At 43.7% G+C, this 19,285-nt stretch overlaps 1 protein-coding gene across 2 annotated transcripts; it reads right to left on the reverse strand.

Moving 5' to 3' along the window:
- Positions 1-14,734: 14,734 nt before the first annotated feature.
- On the reverse strand, positions 14,735-18,382 carry LOC118361782 (transmembrane protein 14C-like). 2 transcript variants are annotated; one of them, XM_035741997.2, is made up of 5 exons: positions 18,231-18,382; positions 15,624-15,697; positions 15,370-15,471; positions 15,070-15,157; positions 14,735-14,954 (listed from the first exon to the last, which is right to left on the reverse strand). In XM_035741997.2, the coding sequence occupies exons 1-5, from the start codon at positions 18,341-18,343 to the stop codon at positions 14,894-14,896; spliced, it is 438 nt and encodes a 145-aa protein (XP_035597890.1). In that variant the 5' UTR covers positions 18,344-18,382; the 3' UTR covers positions 14,735-14,893. The 2 variants fall into 2 exon arrangements, with proteins under 2 accessions (XP_035597890.1, XP_035597891.1); XM_035741998.2 differs by lacking the exon at positions 18,231-18,382 and adding an exon at positions 18,089-18,181.
- Positions 18,383-19,285: the final 903 nt, after the last annotated feature.

The following is a 19,285-nucleotide window of genomic DNA, read 5'->3' on the forward strand; positions in this document are numbered from 1 at the left end:
ATCAACAGTATGACCTTCAGGAGCCTGTCTTTAATGCAGCACCTCATTAAATCAACAGTATGACCTTCAGGAGCCTGTCTTTAATGCCGCACCTCATTAAATCAACAGTATGACCTTCAGGAGCCTGTCTTTAATGCCGCACCTCATTAAATCAACAGTATGACCTTCAGGAGCCTGTCTTCAACACCGAACCTCATTAAATCAACAGTATGACTTTCAGGAGCCTGTCTTTAATGCCGCACCTCATTAAATCAACAGTATGACCTTCAGGAGCCTGTCTTCAACACCGAACCTCATTAAATCAACAGTATGACCTTCAGGAGCCTGTCTTCAACACCGAACCTCATTAAATCAACAGTATGACTTTCAGGAGCCTGTCTTTAATGCCGCACCTCATTAAATCAACAGTATGACCTTCAGGAGCCTGTCTTCAACACCGAACCTCATTAAATCAACAGTATGACCTTCAGGAGCCTGTCTTCAACACCGAACCTCATTAAATCAACATTAAATGCACCTCATGAAGTGTCTGTCCGTGACATATTACAAACTCAGAGCCACTGAGGCGTTTCCAATGGGGAGATACGCCAACTCTTCCAATATAGAGGGGAGACTTTATGTCCACTGCACCCGAGCTCCGAGTCTTATAATAAAGGAAGATACTACATCTACAACTAGTCAAATAAAGGATGGTACTTCAATCAGTGGAGTACTGGTAGTCAGCTGGTGCTTCCATTTTGACCGGTCTGTCTGAAGTGCCTTATATCTAGGTTTGATTTCCTGTGTTACTTTGGACACTAAGTGCCTCTCAGCCTGAGTTGCTTGCTAGCACTGTCTTAGCCTTGCTACTCTGTTATACTCTGAAGCATCTCCTGAATGGGATATATTATTATTATTATTATTATTATTGTTTAAAGAAACTCAATGGGAATTGTGGGGAAATTATTTTCTATTTACATTTTGGGAATTATTACAGGAGGGTCAGCTTTGTTCATTACCTCATGTTGTAACTGACTTTATTGTGTTAAATTTGGCTCCTGGATTGGAACATTTGACTGTGAATGTGTGTATCACAGAGCCCCCTTGTGGATGAAGAAACAAACAACTGGTATACATCTTCTCAGTAGAGGGAGACCAGGGAACAAAGTAACACTTGTAGGCTTTTGCTTGTTATGAAAATATTATTTGAGTTGGATTAATTATATTTTTATACAAACAACACACATATCTCAGCTACCATTACACACTGTAACTAAGTTTCTAGGACATAGCAGTTGTTTACAATTCAACTGAAAGTGGCTAGAGTGTCTGGGTACAATCCTAGATCTATGACCAGGGGCAACTCCATTCCGGCTAACGGGGTTCAGAGGTGGTGAAACGGGACAGTTTGGGCAGGAGAGCATCTGGTGTGCCTCATGGCGCTCGGTAACAATCCTCCTCAGTTCTGATTTGTCAGCTTTTCTCACACCTAGGACAAGAAAAAGAAAGAATAGATTGAGTAAAAAGACAGGTGACAAGGGACATATCAAGCTGGTGTGTGTGTGTGTGTGTGTGTGTGTGTGTGTGTGTGTGTGTGTGTGTGTGTGTGTGTGTGTGTGTGTGTGTGTGTGTGTGTGTGTGTGTGTGTGTGTGTGTGTGTGTGTGTGTGTGTGTGTGTGTGTGTGTACAATTACCTCACTGGAGGTCTTCATTCAAACTCAGTGTGCTTTTGGAAGAATGGGACAATGTAGGGGTTGAGAACAGCTGGCTTCCTAATGGTCACCTTGTCATGCACTTTGTTAGATATTCAGGGTTCATCATCTTGGGTTGATTGGAACCTACAGAATATATGCAATGTTGTTATTAAATCAATGGAGGCATTGTACTTCAACCCGATCTAACTAATACAACACTGTTACATGCTACACAATACATCAGATTATTTTATCAGACTCACAATATTTTCCTTTCGTTCTGTGCCTCCAAATGTTTGCCTACTACTAGTAAAGTGATCAGGTTTAGCTAATACACTAACATGGTTAGCGGGGAGAGGCTGTTGTCCGTGCCACCCGGGATCCTTGGAAAGTCCGTACCCAATTGAAGTTGACATTTTAAATGCTTACGGTTAGGTTCTGGTTAAAGTATGTGATCATGATCTGATGAGGGGAAGGTAGGGGGTGTAATAATAGGTTATTTGAAATAATTTTGATTAGGTACCGAGCCGTGCAAAGTAGTTCATTACCTTATTTAGGAAGCTCATTGGATACCATCCAGGTTGAGGTCAAAGTTACTATTTTATTTTCTCACAGACTCTATGCACAAATGTGTTTACATCTCTGTTAGTGAGCATTTCTCCTTTGCCAAGATAACCCATCCACCTGACAGGTGTGGCATGTCAACAAGCTGATTAAACAACATGATCATTACACAGGAAATGTCAAACCAGAATTGCCACCCCCAACATCCTTTGAGAGAATTTGACAGTACATCCAACCGGCCTCACAACTGCAGACCACGTGTATGGCGTCGTGTGGGCAAGCGGTTTGCTGATGTCAACGTTCTGAACAGAGTGCCCCATGGTGGCGGTGAGGTTATGGTATGGGCAGGCATAACCTACGGACAACAAACACAATTGCATTTTATCAATGGCAATTTAAATGCAGATACGGTGACGAGATCCTGAGGCCCATTGTCGTGTCATTCATCTACCGCCATCACCTCATGTTTCAGCATGGTAATGTATGGCCCCATGTCGCAAGGACCTCTACACAATTCCTGGAAGCTGAAAATGTCCCAGTTCTTCCATTGCCTGCATACCCACCAGACATGTCACCAATTGAGCTTATTTGGAATGCTCTGGATCGATGTGTACAACAGCGTGTTCCAGTTTCCAACAATATCCAGCAACTTCTCACAGCCATTGAAGAAGAGTGGGACAACATTCCACAGGCCACAATCAACAGCCTGAACAACTCTATGCGAAGGAGATGTGTCATGCTGCATGAGGCAAATGGTGGTCACACCAGATAAGGATTGGTTTTCAGATGCATATCTGTATTACCAGTCATTTTTTTTTTTTTTTTTTTTTTTTTTTTTTTTTTTTTTTCACCTTTATTTAACCAGGTAGGCTAGTTGAGAACAAGTTCTCATTTGCAACTGCGACCTGGCCAAGATAAAGCATAGCAGTGTGAACAGACAACACAGAGTTACACATGGAGTAAACAATTAACTAGTCAATAACACAGTAGAAAAAAATGGGCAATCTATATACAATGTGTGCAAAAGGCATGAGGAGGTAGGCGAATAATACAATTTTGCAGATTAACACTGGAGTGATAAATGATCAGATGGGCATGTACAGGTAGAGATATTGGTGATATTGGTGTGCAAAAAGAGCAGAAAAGTAAATAAATAAAAACAGTATAAAAACAGTATGGGAATGAGGCAGGTGAATAAGGGTGAGCTATTTACCTATAGACTATGTACAGCTGCAGCGATCGGTTAGCTGCTCGGATAGCTGATGTTTGAAGTTGGTGAGGGAGATAAAAGTCTCCAACTTCAGCGATTTTTTGCAATTCGTTCCAGTCACAGGCAGCAGAGTACTGGAACGAAGGCGGCCAAATGAGGTGTTGGCTTTAGGGATGATCAGTGAGATACACCTGCTGGAGCGCGTGCTACGGATGGGTGTTGCCATCGTGACCAGTGAACTGAGATAAGGCGGAGCTTTACCTAGCATGGACTTGTAAATGACCTGGAGCCAGTGGGTCTGGCGACGAATATGTAGTGAGGGCCAGCCGACTAGAGCATACAAGTCGCAGTGGTGGGTGGTATAAGGTGCTTTAGTGACAAAACGGATGGCACTGTGATAGACTGCATCCAGTTTGCTGAGTAGAGTGTTGGAAGCCATTTTGTAGATGACATCGCCGAAGTCGAGGATCGGTAGGATAGTCAGTTTTACTAGGGTAAGCTTGGCAGCGTGAGTGAAGGAGGCTTTGTTGCGGAATAGAAAGCCGACTCTGGATTTGATTTTTGATTGGAGATGTTTGATGTGAGTCTGGAAGGAGAGTTTGCAGTCTAGCCAGACACCTAGGTACTTATAGATGTCCACATATTCAAGGTTGGAACCATCCAGGGTGGTGATGCTAGTCGGGCATGCAGGTGCAGGCAGCGATCGGTTGAAAAGCATGCATTTGGTTTTACTCGCGTTTAAGAGCAGTTGGAGGCCACGGAAGGAGTGCTGTATGGCATTGAAGCTCGTTTGGAGGTTTGATAGCACAGTGTCCAATGACGGGCCGAAAGTATATAGAATGGTGTCGTCTGCGTAGAGGTGGATCAGGGAATCGCCCGCAGCAAGAGCAACATCATTGATATATACAGAGAAAGAGTCGGCCCGAGAATTGAACCCTGTGGCACCCCATAGAGACTGCCAGAGGACCGGACAGCATGCCCTCTGATTTGACACACTGAACTCTGTCTGCAAAGTAATTGGTGAACCAGGCAAGGCAGTCATCCGAAAAACCGAGGCTGTTGAGTCTGCCGATAAGAATTTGGTGATTGACAGAGTCGAAAGCCTTGGCGAGGTCGATGAAGACGGCTGCACAGTACTGTCTTTTATCGATGGCGGTTATGATATCATTTAGTACCTTGAGTGTGGCTGAGGTGCACCCGTGACCGGCTCGGAAACCAGATTGCACAGCGGAGAAGGTACGGTGGGATTCGAGATGGTCAGTGACCTGTTTGTTGACTTGGCTTTGAAGACCTTAGATAGGCAGGGCAGGATGGATATAGGTCTATAGCAGTTTGGGTCCAGGGTGTCTCCTCCTTTGAAGAGGGGGATGACTGCGGCAGCTTTCAATCCTTGGGGATCTCAGACGATATGAAAGAGAGGTTGAACAGGCTGGTGATAGGGGTTGCGACAATGGCGGCAGATAGTTTCAGAAATAGCGGGTCCAGATTGTCAAGCCCAGCTGATTTGTACGGGTCCAGGTTTTGCAGCTCTTTCAGAACATCTGCTATCTGGATTTGGGTAAAGGAGAACCTGGAGAGGCTTGGGTGAGGAACTACGGGGCGGAGCTGTTGGCCGAGGTTGGAGTAGCCAGGCGGAAGGCATGGCCAGCCGTTGAGAAGTGCTTATTGAAGTTTTCGATAATCATGGATTTATCGGTGGAGACCGTGTTTCCTAGCCTCAGTGCAGTGGGCAGCTGAGAGGAGGTGCTCTTGTTCTCCATGGACTTCACAGTGTCCCAGAACTTTTTGGAGTTGGAGCTACATGTGAAATAGATTAGGGCCTAATTACATTGATTTAAATTGACTGATTTCCTTATATGAACTATAACTCAGTAAAAACTTTGCATTTTTGCATGTTGCATTTATATGTGTGTTCAGTATTACAACCCTTTCCACAGAGGGTTCTACATGGAAACAAAAAGGGTTCTCCTATGGGGACAGCTGAACCACCCTTTTGGAACCATTTCCCCCCCAAATGTACAGATAATAATAGGCTAGCTAGTTGCTACTAGCTTTGTTCAGTTTTGTTAGGGGCGAGCTGGATATTCCAAAATGGCTGGGCACTCCCAAGTGAAAAAAAAAATGGAAGACCACCATCTCAAGTACAATGATGAGCTCACAGAGCAGCCTGATCACCAAAAGGTTCAGCATGTTACATCGAAGAAACGTCCAGCTTGTCCAGCTGAGAGGGACCTGAAGTACATTTCACCAGGAAGAAAATGGAATCAGAAACTTCTCCTGAGGTTCAACACAGCATGGTGGAAGCTGCGACTCATCTAAATGGTAAGCTACAACATTTATGACCCTGGCAGCCTTGCCAGGTTCTCTCTCATGTAAGCCTACTGGTTGTTTGGCAGATTTTTAAATGTAATGTATAGTTCAGGCCATTACTTCAATACATATTTTAGATGTGATGTCATTGCTTTTTTTGCGGGTCTAATTGCTATTGATGGACATACAGCTGTGCGTTATTTGACGGGTATAGGTACAGTGACCAATGTAGCCTATAGCTTGTGCTCTGAGGTAATGCTGAAAATGGCTGTGCATTTAACGTTACCCTTTCAAATCAAATACATTTTTATTTGTCACATGCACCAAATACAACAGATATTACTGGAAATATCTTACTTACAAGCCCTTAAACAACAATGCATTTAAGAAAATAGAGTTAAGAAAATATTTACTAAATAAACTAAAGTAAAAAAATTAAATAAACAAATAAGTGACACAATAAAATAACAATAATAACCTTACTGTAAATAGCTTACTTATACAAGCCCTTAAACAACAATGCAGTTAACAGCACCAGCTGTTATTGACAAACAGACACACACCCCCACCCCTCATCTTACCGGATCTAACTGTTCTGTCCTGCCAATGCACAGAAAACCCATCCAACTGTATAATATCTGTGTTGTCGTTCAGCCATAACTCAGTGAAACATAAGATACTACAGTTTTGAAAGTCCCGTTGGTAGGATAGTCTCGAACGGAGCTCATCCAGTTTATTCTCCATAGATTGCAGGTTAGCCAATAGAATGGATGGTAGAAGCGGGTTAACTATTTGCCGACAACCTCTCACAAGGCACCCTGATCTCCGCCCCCTGTATTCTCTTCTTTTCTTCATGGGAATGACAAGGATTTGGGCCTGGTCTGGGAGCAGCATTATATCCTTTGCATCAGACTCATTAAAGAAAACATCTTCACCCAGTTTGAGGTGAGTAATCGCTGTTCTGAAGTCCAGAATCTCTTTTCGGTTATAAGAGACGGTAGCATCAACCTTATGTACAAAATAAGTTACAAACAATGCAAAGAGAACACACAAAATAGCACAGTTGGTTAGGAGCTCATAAAACTGCAGCCATCCCCTTTGGCGCCATTCTTTCATTTAGCTGAATGGGGCTATCCTTCTGTCCATTTTCCAGAATCAATGGTTCTGGTGTGTGATGTTTTAGCACATCTTGGGCTACCAGTCTTCGTGGGGCTTCTCTTCAACATCACGTGTTTTCTTGTGTGCAAAATTACAGTTGTGTATATGGCTACAACAAAACTAAGGAGGTGATTGTGGACTTCAGGAAACAGCAGAGGGAACACCCCCCCTATCCACATTGATGGAACAGTCGTGGGGAGGGGAGTAAGGGTAGTAAGTTTTAAGTTCCTCGGCGTACACATCACAGACTAACTGAATTGGTCCACCCACACAGACAGCATCGTGAAGAAGGCGCAGCAGCACCTCTTCAACCTCAGGAGGCTGAAGAAATTTGGCTTGTCACCAAAAGCACTCACAAACTTCTACAGATGCACAATCGAGAGCATCCTGGCGGGCTGTATCACCGCCTGGTACGGCAACTGCTCCGCCCACAACTGTAAGGCTCTCCAGAGGCTCTCCAGAGGGTAGTGAGGTCTGCACAATGCATCACCGGGGGCAAACTACCTGCCCTCCAGGACACCTACACCACCCGATGTCACAGGAAGGCCATAAAGATCATCAAGGACATCAACCACCCGAGCCACTGTCTGTTCACCTCGCTATCATCCAGAAGGCGAGGGCAGTACAGGTGCATCAAAGCTGGGACCGAGAGAAAAACAGCTTCTATCTCAAGGCCATCAGACTGTTAAACAGCCACCACTAACATTGAGTGGCTGCTGCCAACACACTGACTCAACTCCAGCCACTTTAATAATGGCAATTGATGGGAAATTATGTAAAATATATCACTAGCCACTTTAAACAATGCTACCTAATATAATGTTTACATACCCTACATTATTCATCTCATATGTATATGTATATACTGTACTCTATATCATCTACTGCATCTTTATGTAATACATGTATCACTAGCCACTTTAACTATGCCACTTTGTTTACATACTCATCTCATATGTATATACTGTACTCGATACCATCTACTGTATCTTGCCTATGCCGCTCTGTACCATCACTCACTCATATATCTTTATGTACATATTCTTATCCCCTTACACTTGTGTCTATAAGGTAGTAGTTTTAGAATTGTTAGTTAGATTACTTGTTGGTTATTACTGCATTGTCGGAACTAGAAGCACAAGCATTTCGTTACACTCGCATTAACATCTGCTAACCATGTGTATGTGACAAATAAAATTTGATTTGAGTTTTTTTTTTACGAGAGTGCAAGGACAGAGTCAATTGTTGCTTATGTGATCTAAAAAAATATAACGAAAGACTGAGTTTCAACAACTTAAGGAGTCACTGACTGATACGTGACAGAATTGTGTGTGGAATCACAAATGACCAAGTGCGAAGCAGATTACTCTGAGAACCAGATCTCCTGCTAGCTAGAGCAATAGACATTTTCCGTGCTAGTGAAGTGCGCCAGAGCCAACTGAAAATGCTTCATTATGAAGTCGAGGTACCCATTCACAAGGTGCATAAGCAAAGGAAAACACAAAACTAGACAACGACCGTGCACAGCTAGTAAAAGAGAGGTAGAATGTATGCACACATGACTGTAAGTCGCTTTGGATAAAAGCGTCTGCTAAATGGCATATATTATTATTATTATTATATTAGGTTGCAGGTAGAATGGTCACGTTGTGGGTAAAAACATGAACCAAAAAAGTGTCCAGCGTACTGTAATATATGCAAAGTAATTCACTGCATTGACAGGGAGATGACAGCAGGAAATGAGGACATGTTCATTGGGACAATTTAAGTGAAACACAATGTGTATCTCAGCTAGTGAACATCAATGAGAAAAAAAACATGAGAAAGAGCAATGGAGAGAAACACTGAAAATAAACAACCACAAACTTACTGCTAATCTGGATACAGGAGCTGAGTGTAACATCTTGTCCTTGAGAGAATTGAAAACGCTGAAAGGAAAAGTTAGTGGCAGATTCCATGCAAAATTCACCTGCAAGCTAGGGACATATTCCGGCCACCAGATAGAGCCAAAAGACAAGAAAACACTCCAATTTCAGTACAAAGAGAAAGTGTTTTAACAGGAATTTCAAGTGATTAAATAAGATACACCTGCAATACTTGGAAGATCAGATGGTCTATAAATGGTCTTAATACAGAGAATATTCAAGCTTGAACAAAGGACAGAGACTGACATTTACGGTGAATATAAAGATGTATACACAGGACCTGGATGTGTTCCTGGAGTTCATCACATACAAATAGACCCAGAAGTCACACCACTGGTTCACATGCAGAACCTGTAGCACTGAAAGGAAAAACTGGAAATGGAACTGAAACCCGTGGAAAACATGGATGTTGTCGTCAGGCAACCTGAGTTTACTGAATAAGTAAACAGCTTGGAGATTTTTTTATTTTTATTTTACCTTTATTTAACAAATTTAAGAACAAATTCTTATTTTCAATGACGGCCTAGGAACAGTGGGTTAACTGCCTGTTCAGGGGCAGAACGACAGATATGTACCTTGTCAGCTCGGGGTTTGAACTTGCAACCTTCCAGGGGGCGTCTGTTAGCTCTTCGTTACTATGCAAAGTGATAGACATGGTAACGGTGAAAGGACTTCGCAGTGTTGTATTGCCGGGGAGAGAGCCATTGAAGGATACCCGGAGGAGGCGTTATGTTGTACTAGAGTGCCAGTTATAACAGCTTATAGCATACACCCATTTCCTTGCCAAGTCATGTATTTAAGAGTGGGAAACTGCAGGTGGTGTGTTCATTAGGCAACAAAATGGAAGTAAATGGACTGAAACAGGGAGGGACTATAAGAAATGCTTCTGTTGCAAAACATTAACAAAAAAACTGTTGCATTGCCCTACTAACACAACCCAGATTAATTAGAAGTTTCATATACAGACAATTCTATGAATTCTTCATTTGCAGAAACAAGTTCATCCCTGAGTCAGCGATCAGAAACAGACATTTTCAGATATTACAAAGCCAATCATTTATTCATTAACATGGTAGGTCTCCCATAAGAACCACTTGACTCTCTCCTGTGACAACACCAAGGACAACTGGAGGAACAGGAGGTCGTTACCATTACCCATCATTCATAGTTGGCTATTGTCTGTAAACACTGACAAATATTTAGGCTTTTTGTGAATTATCATATGTGGCACAACCCCATATGGTGCATTTTAAAGGGTTGGTTCACTCTATTTGTCTTGCGATTTAAAGGGATGGATGGTTTGTTCAAAGTTCATTTTCCTCAAAAGTGGTCTAAAGTCCTTATTCTATACTTGTTGTGTGTAGATTCCACTACATTAGAATCAATCAATCACCCCAAAGCCCCCAGCAGACACTCAACAGCCCCCCAACAGCCCCTCGAGTCGATCCCCCTTACAGCCCCTCCACCAGGCCCCCAACAGACCCTCCAGTAGATCCCCCAAAAGCCCCTCCACCATGCGCCCCAACAGCCCCTCAAGTCGATCCCCCCAACAGCCCCTCCACCAGGCCCCCAACAGCCCCTCCACCATGCGCCCCAACAGCTCCTCGAGTCGATCCCCCCAACAGCCCCTCCACCATGCGCCCCAACAGCCCCTCGAGTCGATCCCCCCCAACAGCCCCTCCATTAGACCCACCAACAAACAGTAAGTTATATGTCAATTGTAACATTATAACACAGTATCCCTCACAAATCTAACTCAAAGAGACATGTGTATCTATTTGGATTCGGACATGACTGGACTCTTGACCTATGAAATGTCCCATTCTGTGAGCTTGTGTGGCCCAACACTTTGCGGCTGAGCCGTTGTTGCTTCTGGACGTTTCCACTTCACAATAACAGCACTTATAGTTGACCGGGGCATATCAAGCAGGGCATAAACTTGACGAACTGACTTGTTGGAAAGGTGATATCCTATGAAGGCGCCACGTTCAAAGTCTGTCTATGGATTTTATACACCTTTCCCCAGAGCTGTGCCTTGACACAATCCTGTTTCTGAGCTCTTACGGACAATTCCTTCGACCTCATGGCTTGGTTTTTGCTCTGACATGCACTGTCAACTGTGGGACCTTATATAGAAAGGTGTGTGCCTTTCCAAGTCATGTCCAATCAATTGAATTTACCACAGGTGGACTCCAAACAAGTTGTACAAGCATCAAGGATGATCAATGGAAACAGGATGCACTTGAGCTAAATTTTGAGTCTCATAGTAAAGTGTCTGAATACTTACGTAAATAAGGTATTTATGTTTTTGACTTTTTAATGTATTAGCAAAAATGTGCTTTGTCATTATGGGGTAGTGTGTAAGTTGAGGGATTAAAGATGAAATACATTTTAGAATAAGGCTGTAACGTAATAAAATGTGGAAAAAGTCCAGGGTCTGAATACTTTCCGAACATTAACATTCCTCTACATGACATTAAAGAGAGCCATTTTGATTCAATGAAAGTGAGTGGATGTTCTACCATGGATGTCTGTCTCAGTTACTTTGAGGCTGGAAAGAACACACTAGGGGCAAATTTCCCAGGATACTGATTAAGTCGAGTCCTGGACCAAAAAGCACTTGCAACAGAAATTCCCCAATGTGCATGTTTTTTCAGTCCTGGACTAGGCTGAATCTGTGTCCAGACAATTGTCCCTATAGAAGGGGTCCTGTAACTATGGTATAGTACATTCAGCACATGGATCGCTCAGATCTTTTTTCTTTTCAGATTATGATGGAAGGCAGACAGGCCCCAAATGAAAAGGACAGAGCTACTCAGCTGTGTGGGAAACCTCTAGCAACCAGACTAGAGGTCCACTTGCACACCAGTCCATGGTAGGGTAGACTTGGCACCCAAGTACGGAAGGGAAATCGCTAGTGCACCAAGAGAAGCTATAAACCCAACCTGCAGGTTTAGCCACAGTCTGATATGCACTAAGAAGGAAACTGTTTTGTAGCTCTGAACTTCACTGCCCTCCGTGCATGTACTTCTGAAAGGCCTCCAATGTATTATTCCAACAAAGAGACATTTCTGTACATGTTTTTATACTGGCATCATTTGGGTGATGTATATGAACAAGACATATGCCAGGAGGACAGATCCCTCTAACTTCACCAGAAGAGTACCGGGACCATCTATTGTAATTGCTGATTGACAGGCTGATGCGTTTGCTCTAAAACAGGGGTTCTTAAAAATAAAATACAAATGTTTTTCAGCTCAAGACCCAAGAAATTGTCAATCCTCCCATGACTCAAATTGTCCTCCAACGAACCAAATTAAGAAGAAATAAATGTGTAATTATAGATGTATTCTCATCATTTTACGACTCACCTCTCACATGCCCGGGGCCCATTTTGGGTCCGACCAATAATTTAAGAAACACTGCTGTAAAGTATCCCTCATAGACAATCGCATCCTGAAACCCGTTGGATGCCGACATCTGGGCTCCGGGCAGCCGAGCGGAAATGGAGGAAAACTCGCCTCCCTGCGGACCTGGCATCCTTTCACTCCCTCCTCTCTACATTTTCCTCCTCTGTCTCTGCTGCTAAAGCCACTTTCTACCACTCTAAATTCCAAGCATCTGCCTCTAACCCTAGGAAGCTCTTTGCCACCTTCTCCTCCCTCCTGAATCCTCCTCCCCCTCCCCTCCTCCCTCTCTGCAGATGACTTCGTCAACCATTTTGAAAAGAAGGTCGACGACATCCGATCCTCGTTTGCTAAGTCAAACGACACCGCTGGTTCTGCTCACACTGCCCTACCCTGTGCTCTGACCTCTTTCTCCCCTCTCTCTCCAGATGAAATCTCGCGTCTTGTGACGCCGGCCGCCCAACAACCTGCCCGCTTGACCCTATCCCCTCCTCTCTTCTCCAGACCATTTCCGGAGACCTTCTCCCTTACCTCACCTCGCTCATCAACTCATCCCTGACCGCTGGCTACGTCCCTTCCGTCTTCAAGAGAGCGGGAGTTGCACCCCTTCTGAAAAAACCTACACTCGATCCCTCCGATGTCAACAACTACAGACCAGTATCCCTCCTTTCTTTTCTCTCCAAAACTCTTGAACGTGCCGTCCTTGGCCAGCTCTACCGCTATCTCTCTCAGAATGACCTTCTTGATCCAAATCAGTCAGGTTTCAAGACTAGTCATTCAACTGAGACTGCTCTTCTCTGCATCACGGAGGCGCTCCGCACTGCTAAAGCTAACTCTCTCTCCTCTGCTCTCATCCTTCTAGACCTATCGGCTGCCTTCGATACTGTGAACCATCAGATCCTCCTCTCCACCCTCTCCGAGTTGGGCATCTCCGGCGCGGCCCACGCTTAGATTGCGTCCTACCTGACAGGTCGCTCCTACCAGGTGGTGTGGCGAGAATCTGTCTCCTCACCACTGGTGTCCCCCAGGGCTCTGTTCTAGGCCCTCTCCTATTCTCGCTATACACCAAGTCACTTGGCTCTGTCATAACCTCACATGGTCTCTCCTATCATTGCTATGCAGACGACACACAATTAATCTTCTCCTTTCCCCCTTCTGATGACCAGGTGGCGAATCGCATCTCTGCATGTCTGGCAGACATATCAGTGTGGATGACGGATCACCACCTCAAGCTGAACCTCGGCAAGACGGAGCTGCTCTTCCTCCCGGGGAAGGACTGCCCGTTCCATGATCTCGCCATCACGGTTGACAACTCCATTGTGTCCTCCTCCCAGAGCGCTAAGAACCTTGGCGTGATCCTGGACAACACCCTGTCGTTCTCAACTAACATCAAGGCGGTGGCCCGTTCCTGTAGGTTCATGCTCTACAACATCCGCAGAGTACGACCCTGCCTCACACAGGAAGCGGCGCAGGTCCTAATCCAGGCACTTGTCATCTCCCGCCTGGATTACTGCAACTCGCTGTTGGCTGGGCTCCCTGCCTGTGCCATTAAACCCTACAACTCATCCAGAACGCCGCAGCCCGTCTGGTGTTCAACCTTCCCAAGTTCTCTCACGTCACCCCGCTCCTCCGCTCTCTCCACTGGCTTCCAGTTGAAGCTTGCATCCGCTACAAGACCATGGTGCTTGCCTACGGAGCTGTGAGGGGAACGGCACCTCAGTACCTCCAGGCTCTGATCAGGCCCTACACCCAAACAAGGGCACTGCGTTCATCCACCTCTGGCCTGCTCGCCTCCCTACCACTGAGGAAGTACAGTTCCCGCTCAGCCCAGTCAAAACTGTTCGCTGCTCTGGCCTCCCAATGGTGGAACAAACTCCCTCACGACGCCAGGACAGCGGAGTCAATCACCACCTTCCGGAGACACCTGAAACCCCACCTCTTTAAGGAATACCTAGGATAGGATGAGTAATCCTTCTCACCCCCCTTAAAAAGATTTAGATGCACTATTGTAAAGTGGCTGTTCCACTGGATGTCATAAGGTGAATGCACCAATTTGTAAGTCGCTCTGGATAAGAGCGTCTGCTAAATGACTTAAATGTAAAATCTGGCATGCTTCATGCAATTAGTTTATGATAATATTAGATTTTTTTTTACATTTTGTATTCTAGATTTTTATAATGTAAATTGTTTCTATTATGTTTAAATGACTAAACTCAAATGAGATTTTATTAGGAAGTTCTTCCTAAAACTGTAAATTGTAAAGGTTTATCGCTCATATATCCCGAGTAGTAATTTACTGAATCAGTGGCTAAAGAAGCATTGACTTCAGTTATATTATGTATGATGGCAGTCTACACTTATATAAAAAGGTAAATAAACAAACACTGGCCATCTTATAAACCTTATACGCAACTTCATGGTTCATTTACCTCTTGTAAAATAATGACAAATCTGCGTAACAATATGAACAAAAACACGTGACAGTCCTTGTTATTTCATAAATCAGTGTTCAATTATACATTTTTCCAAAATAACATTCACATATCTGACTGATATTCTTGGTGAACGATATAAGACCGTAGAAAAGCACGAGAGGATAGTGATTTTAACATCGGTGTCTGTGAACGTCCTCTTCATTTCAGTGCATTATGACTCCTGGGGCTTCTGCAGCAGCATTCCAACACCCAGCTTCCCCACCATAAGTAGACTGCACAAGGTAGAGACAAAAATAACATGTTAAGTAATCTCATACTGCATCATCCTCATACACATTTCCTAGTCCTGAAACAACAACAACAAAAAGAAGGGAGTTGATTGGCTACCTTGCTGCTGCCATCATTCCAGCAGGCATCATCTTCCTGGAACCATAGAATCTCTTTCCCATCACACCTGCCAGGGCTCCTGATGTGACTGTGTGATACAGGGGGAATTGACTCAATGCAGTAGGTCTACTGTAAAACTAATCATCATGAGTAGCTAGAAGTCAGTAAGTAGTGATCAAGAGAGATCTGGGCGACGAGACATATGTATACATACTTGTGTCTAAATGTGACAGAAACTGTACTTTTAACAGAGAGATACATTCACAAAACAGTGAGGGACAACACCAAAGGTTTACTAACCTAGAGACACCCAAATATTTGTAGGATCTTGTGATATCTGGTAGGCACCAACTCCAGCTAAGCTGCCGAAGAGGAGACCTGCCGCCAAGGAGGGGACACTGCCTGGAGACACCAAAAGATGTACAGGGGAGAGTGGAAACCATGTTACCAGTTCATTGTCACAAGACTGGACATATGATGCAATGCATTAGAAAAAACAAAAACAATTTACTCTATTCAATTGAGTTAACATGACGGCACAACAATAAACGTACGTGCTTTGACATAGCCCATCACTCCTCCGGATGCAATGAGTGCTGCATACCCATATCCAACCCAATCAGTCATTCTAGAACATGTAACGAAGGAAAGAGAGAGAATGTTAGGCTTCTAATCGCCATTTGCCACACCCACTGCAGAACAATTGGCAGTGGGCATGTGGCGACGATACACATGTAGCAAGTCATTAATTAACTCAAGATGTGCCTGTTAAATATGTTAGATAGCCATGTTTGTTGTTTTGCAAAAATGTAGCTCACCGCTAAACTGAGGTGTATTGATTACGCCGATTCTGTTGCAAGACGTTACGTCGCATTAGTGGAAACCCAGAGTGTTCTCAGGGCAGACCTGGTTGTGGCTAGATACCATGCATTACCAAAAGTATGTGGACACCTGCTTGTCGATAATCTCATGCCAAAATTAGATTAATATGGAGTCAGTCCCCCCTTTGCTGCTATAACAGCCTCCACCCCTTTGGGAAAGTTTTCCACTAGATTTTGGAACATTGCTGCGGGGACTTCCTTCCATTCAGCCACAAGAGCAGTCGCAAGGTCGGGCCCTGATGTTGGGAGATTAGGCCTGGCTCGCAGTCGGCGTTCCAATTCATCTCAAATTCATCCCAAACTGCAAGATGGTGAAGCATGATTCATTACTCCAGAGTCCAATGGAGTTCACTCCAGCTGATGCTTGGTATTGCACATGGTGATCTTGTGTGCGGCTGCTCAGCTATGGAAACCCATTTCATGAAGTTCCCGACAAACAGTTCTTGTGCTGACATTGCTACCAGAGGCAGTTTGGAACTCGTGGTGAGGACAGACGATTTTAACGTGCTACGCACTTCAGCACTCTGCTGTCCCGTACTGTGAGCTTGTTTGGTCTACCACTTCGCGGCTGAGCCGTTGTTTCTCCTAAACATTTCTACTACTTCACAATAAGAGTACTTACAATTGACTGGGGCAGCTCTAGTTGGGCAGAAATTTTACGAACTGACTTGATGGAAAGGTGGCATCCTATGACGGTGCCACATTGAAAATCACTGAGCTCTTCAGTAAAGCCATTCTACTGACAGTGTTTGTCTATGAATATTGCATGTGTAACAGTATAGCTTCCATCCCTTTCCTTGCCTCGAACCAGGGACCCTCTGCACACATCAACTGACACCAACGAAGCATCGTTACCCATCGCACCACAAAAGTCACGGCCCTTGCAGAGCAAGGGGAACAACTACTTCAAGGTCTCAGGGCGAGTGACGTCACCGATTGAAACACTATTAGCGCGCACCCCGCTAAATAGCTAGCCATTTCACATTGGTTACACACGGCTGTGTGTCCGATTTTATACACCTGTCAGCAACGGTTGTGTCTGAAATATCCTAATCCACTAATTTGAAGTGGCGTCCACATACACTAAATATACAAAACTACGTTCGAGTCGCGTCAGGGACCATTTTAGCTTATCCTAACCGTAAACTAATTATCTTACCCTTCATTCACCTAACCTGTTAGGGAAAGTAACTTATGTTAGGCAGAACCAGCAGACCTGCCCTGAGAACAGTCTTGGTTTCCACTAATCCAGAAAATGTTTTGAAACAAAAACAAGAGCTTCTATTGGACACATTCAGGTAGGTTTCCTCCCCATTTCGTTTGCTTCGGTTTGGTTCTTAAACGGTCAACGGTTTCCCTTGCAAGACATAATGGATACACCCCTGTTCACTTAGATACAATGTAGCTTGCCGTAAGACACCACCCTCCCGTTATGCTTGTTTACCCTGAGCTGCACTATGAACGGAACGCAATCATGGTGGGATATACCACTGTACTCTACTCAATTAGACCTTTATGCACAATGTTCCATCGAGATGATTGAAAAAATGATTAGTTTTTCGGAAAACTTCCCCTTTTGTCCTCATGCTTGCTAGCAGTAGCCACCTCCGCCGTTTTGTAATGGCAGTGTCAGCCAATCAGCTCCTTTGCTGTTCAACACCATGTTCCATAACAACTGCGGTGGCTAAATGCTAGCTAAAATTAGAACAAAGTGCAGTTTTCTTGGAAAACTTTGAAGTATTTAAAACGTCTATATGCAGCAGTGTGGATAAAATTACATTTTTGGAGTACAGTGGCATATCCCATCCGTACATCGAAGTACATTTTTCAACTCCTATCTCATGCAGGCTCCACCGTGTCTTAATGTAACCATGATTGCGTCCATGACCCCAGTACAGCTCAGGGTAAAAAGGCGTGACGGGAGGGTCACTATCTTCTGGTAACAGTGTAGCCTGTCCCAGCTAAATTCATCAGTGGAACACTGTAGTTAATTGCCCCAACGTTGCTACAATGTTTCCCTTTTTAAAATATATATTATATTTGATTTTCTTCAGTACATTGTAATGTATCGGTTGGGAAACATTTTAGACGGTAATTCAATCCCACAGAATTGCAAGTCAGAGCGCAACATAGCATACCTAGCAGTTTAAGACAACAGTGCCCATTGAGTCAATGGAGTTGCCCATGTGTGCGATCGGCATTAATTTACAAGGCAGACGGCTACATTGTCAAGTTTAGGAAACCTTTGGATGAATAGTAAAACACAAGCTTGTGTACAACCTTGCTCCTTTTGGCGTATCCTTCAACGCTGCTTCGTAGTGCGTATCGTAACAATGACGCGCTGCCAAAGACCCCACGGGAAGTGAAGTTTTTCTCCACATGGCAGACAGCATAACCTAATTTGTCTGGAACACTCTGGACCTCATATCCCATGTACCCCAATTATAATGTTTTACGAAGTGACACTGTCAAAATAATTGACAAAAGCTCTGTTCAAGTGTCTACAATAAATGTATAAAAACATCCAATCAAAGCACATATACAAGGGGAAACCTAATATTTTAAAGGCCTGTAAATAATCGATGAAATACAGTACATCGCGTAGCCTATTTATTTAATTGTAATGAATTACTTTTCAGAATATTGGCCTAATGTAGACAGTCATATCCGCAGAAAATGATGCACTTAATAATGAGTTGAATTTGACTGTTTGTGAGGTGTTTTAGACATATTTTTTATTTTTATTTTTTTTATTTTTTTTTTATTTTTAGTCAGTAAAGAACTAATTCTTATTTTCAATGACGGCATAGGAACTGCCTGTTCAGGGGTAGAACGACAGATTTGTACCTTGTCACCTCGGGGATTCGAACTTGCAACCTTTCGGTTATTAGTCCAATATGTTCAGAATGGATCACTATGGTAACCACAAGGCATACTGACAAAACAGAATATGGCTAATATGGCCTACCTAAGTAAGTGGAATATTTAATAAATGCCCAGTTTCTCGTTTCCCAGTTGCGATGTAACTAAAGCATAACGTTGATCGTACCAGATGCATCATTATTTACCAGAAAAATTTGTGAGTGTTTCTGAAACCAACAGGTAGAGAAAACCGTGTGCAGGTAGAGTAAATATTGTATTGGCACTGGCCCTGGAACTGATCCTGTATATTACTTTCTTGTGTTATTCTTATTTCTATTTATCGTGTTTTTGTTCTACATTACTTTTTAAAAATGGTAATACTGATATTTATTACTTCATTGTTTGGGGGCCCTAAGTAATATTTGGTTGGGGGACCTCCCACCTCACAGCAAAACATTTTAGTGACCCCCCCC

This window comes from Oncorhynchus keta, chromosome 28, assembly GCF_023373465.1.
Source record: "Oncorhynchus keta strain PuntledgeMale-10-30-2019 chromosome 28, Oket_V2, whole genome shotgun sequence".
In the NCBI taxonomy this organism is placed as follows: domain Eukaryota; kingdom Metazoa; phylum Chordata; class Actinopteri; order Salmoniformes; family Salmonidae; genus Oncorhynchus; species Oncorhynchus keta.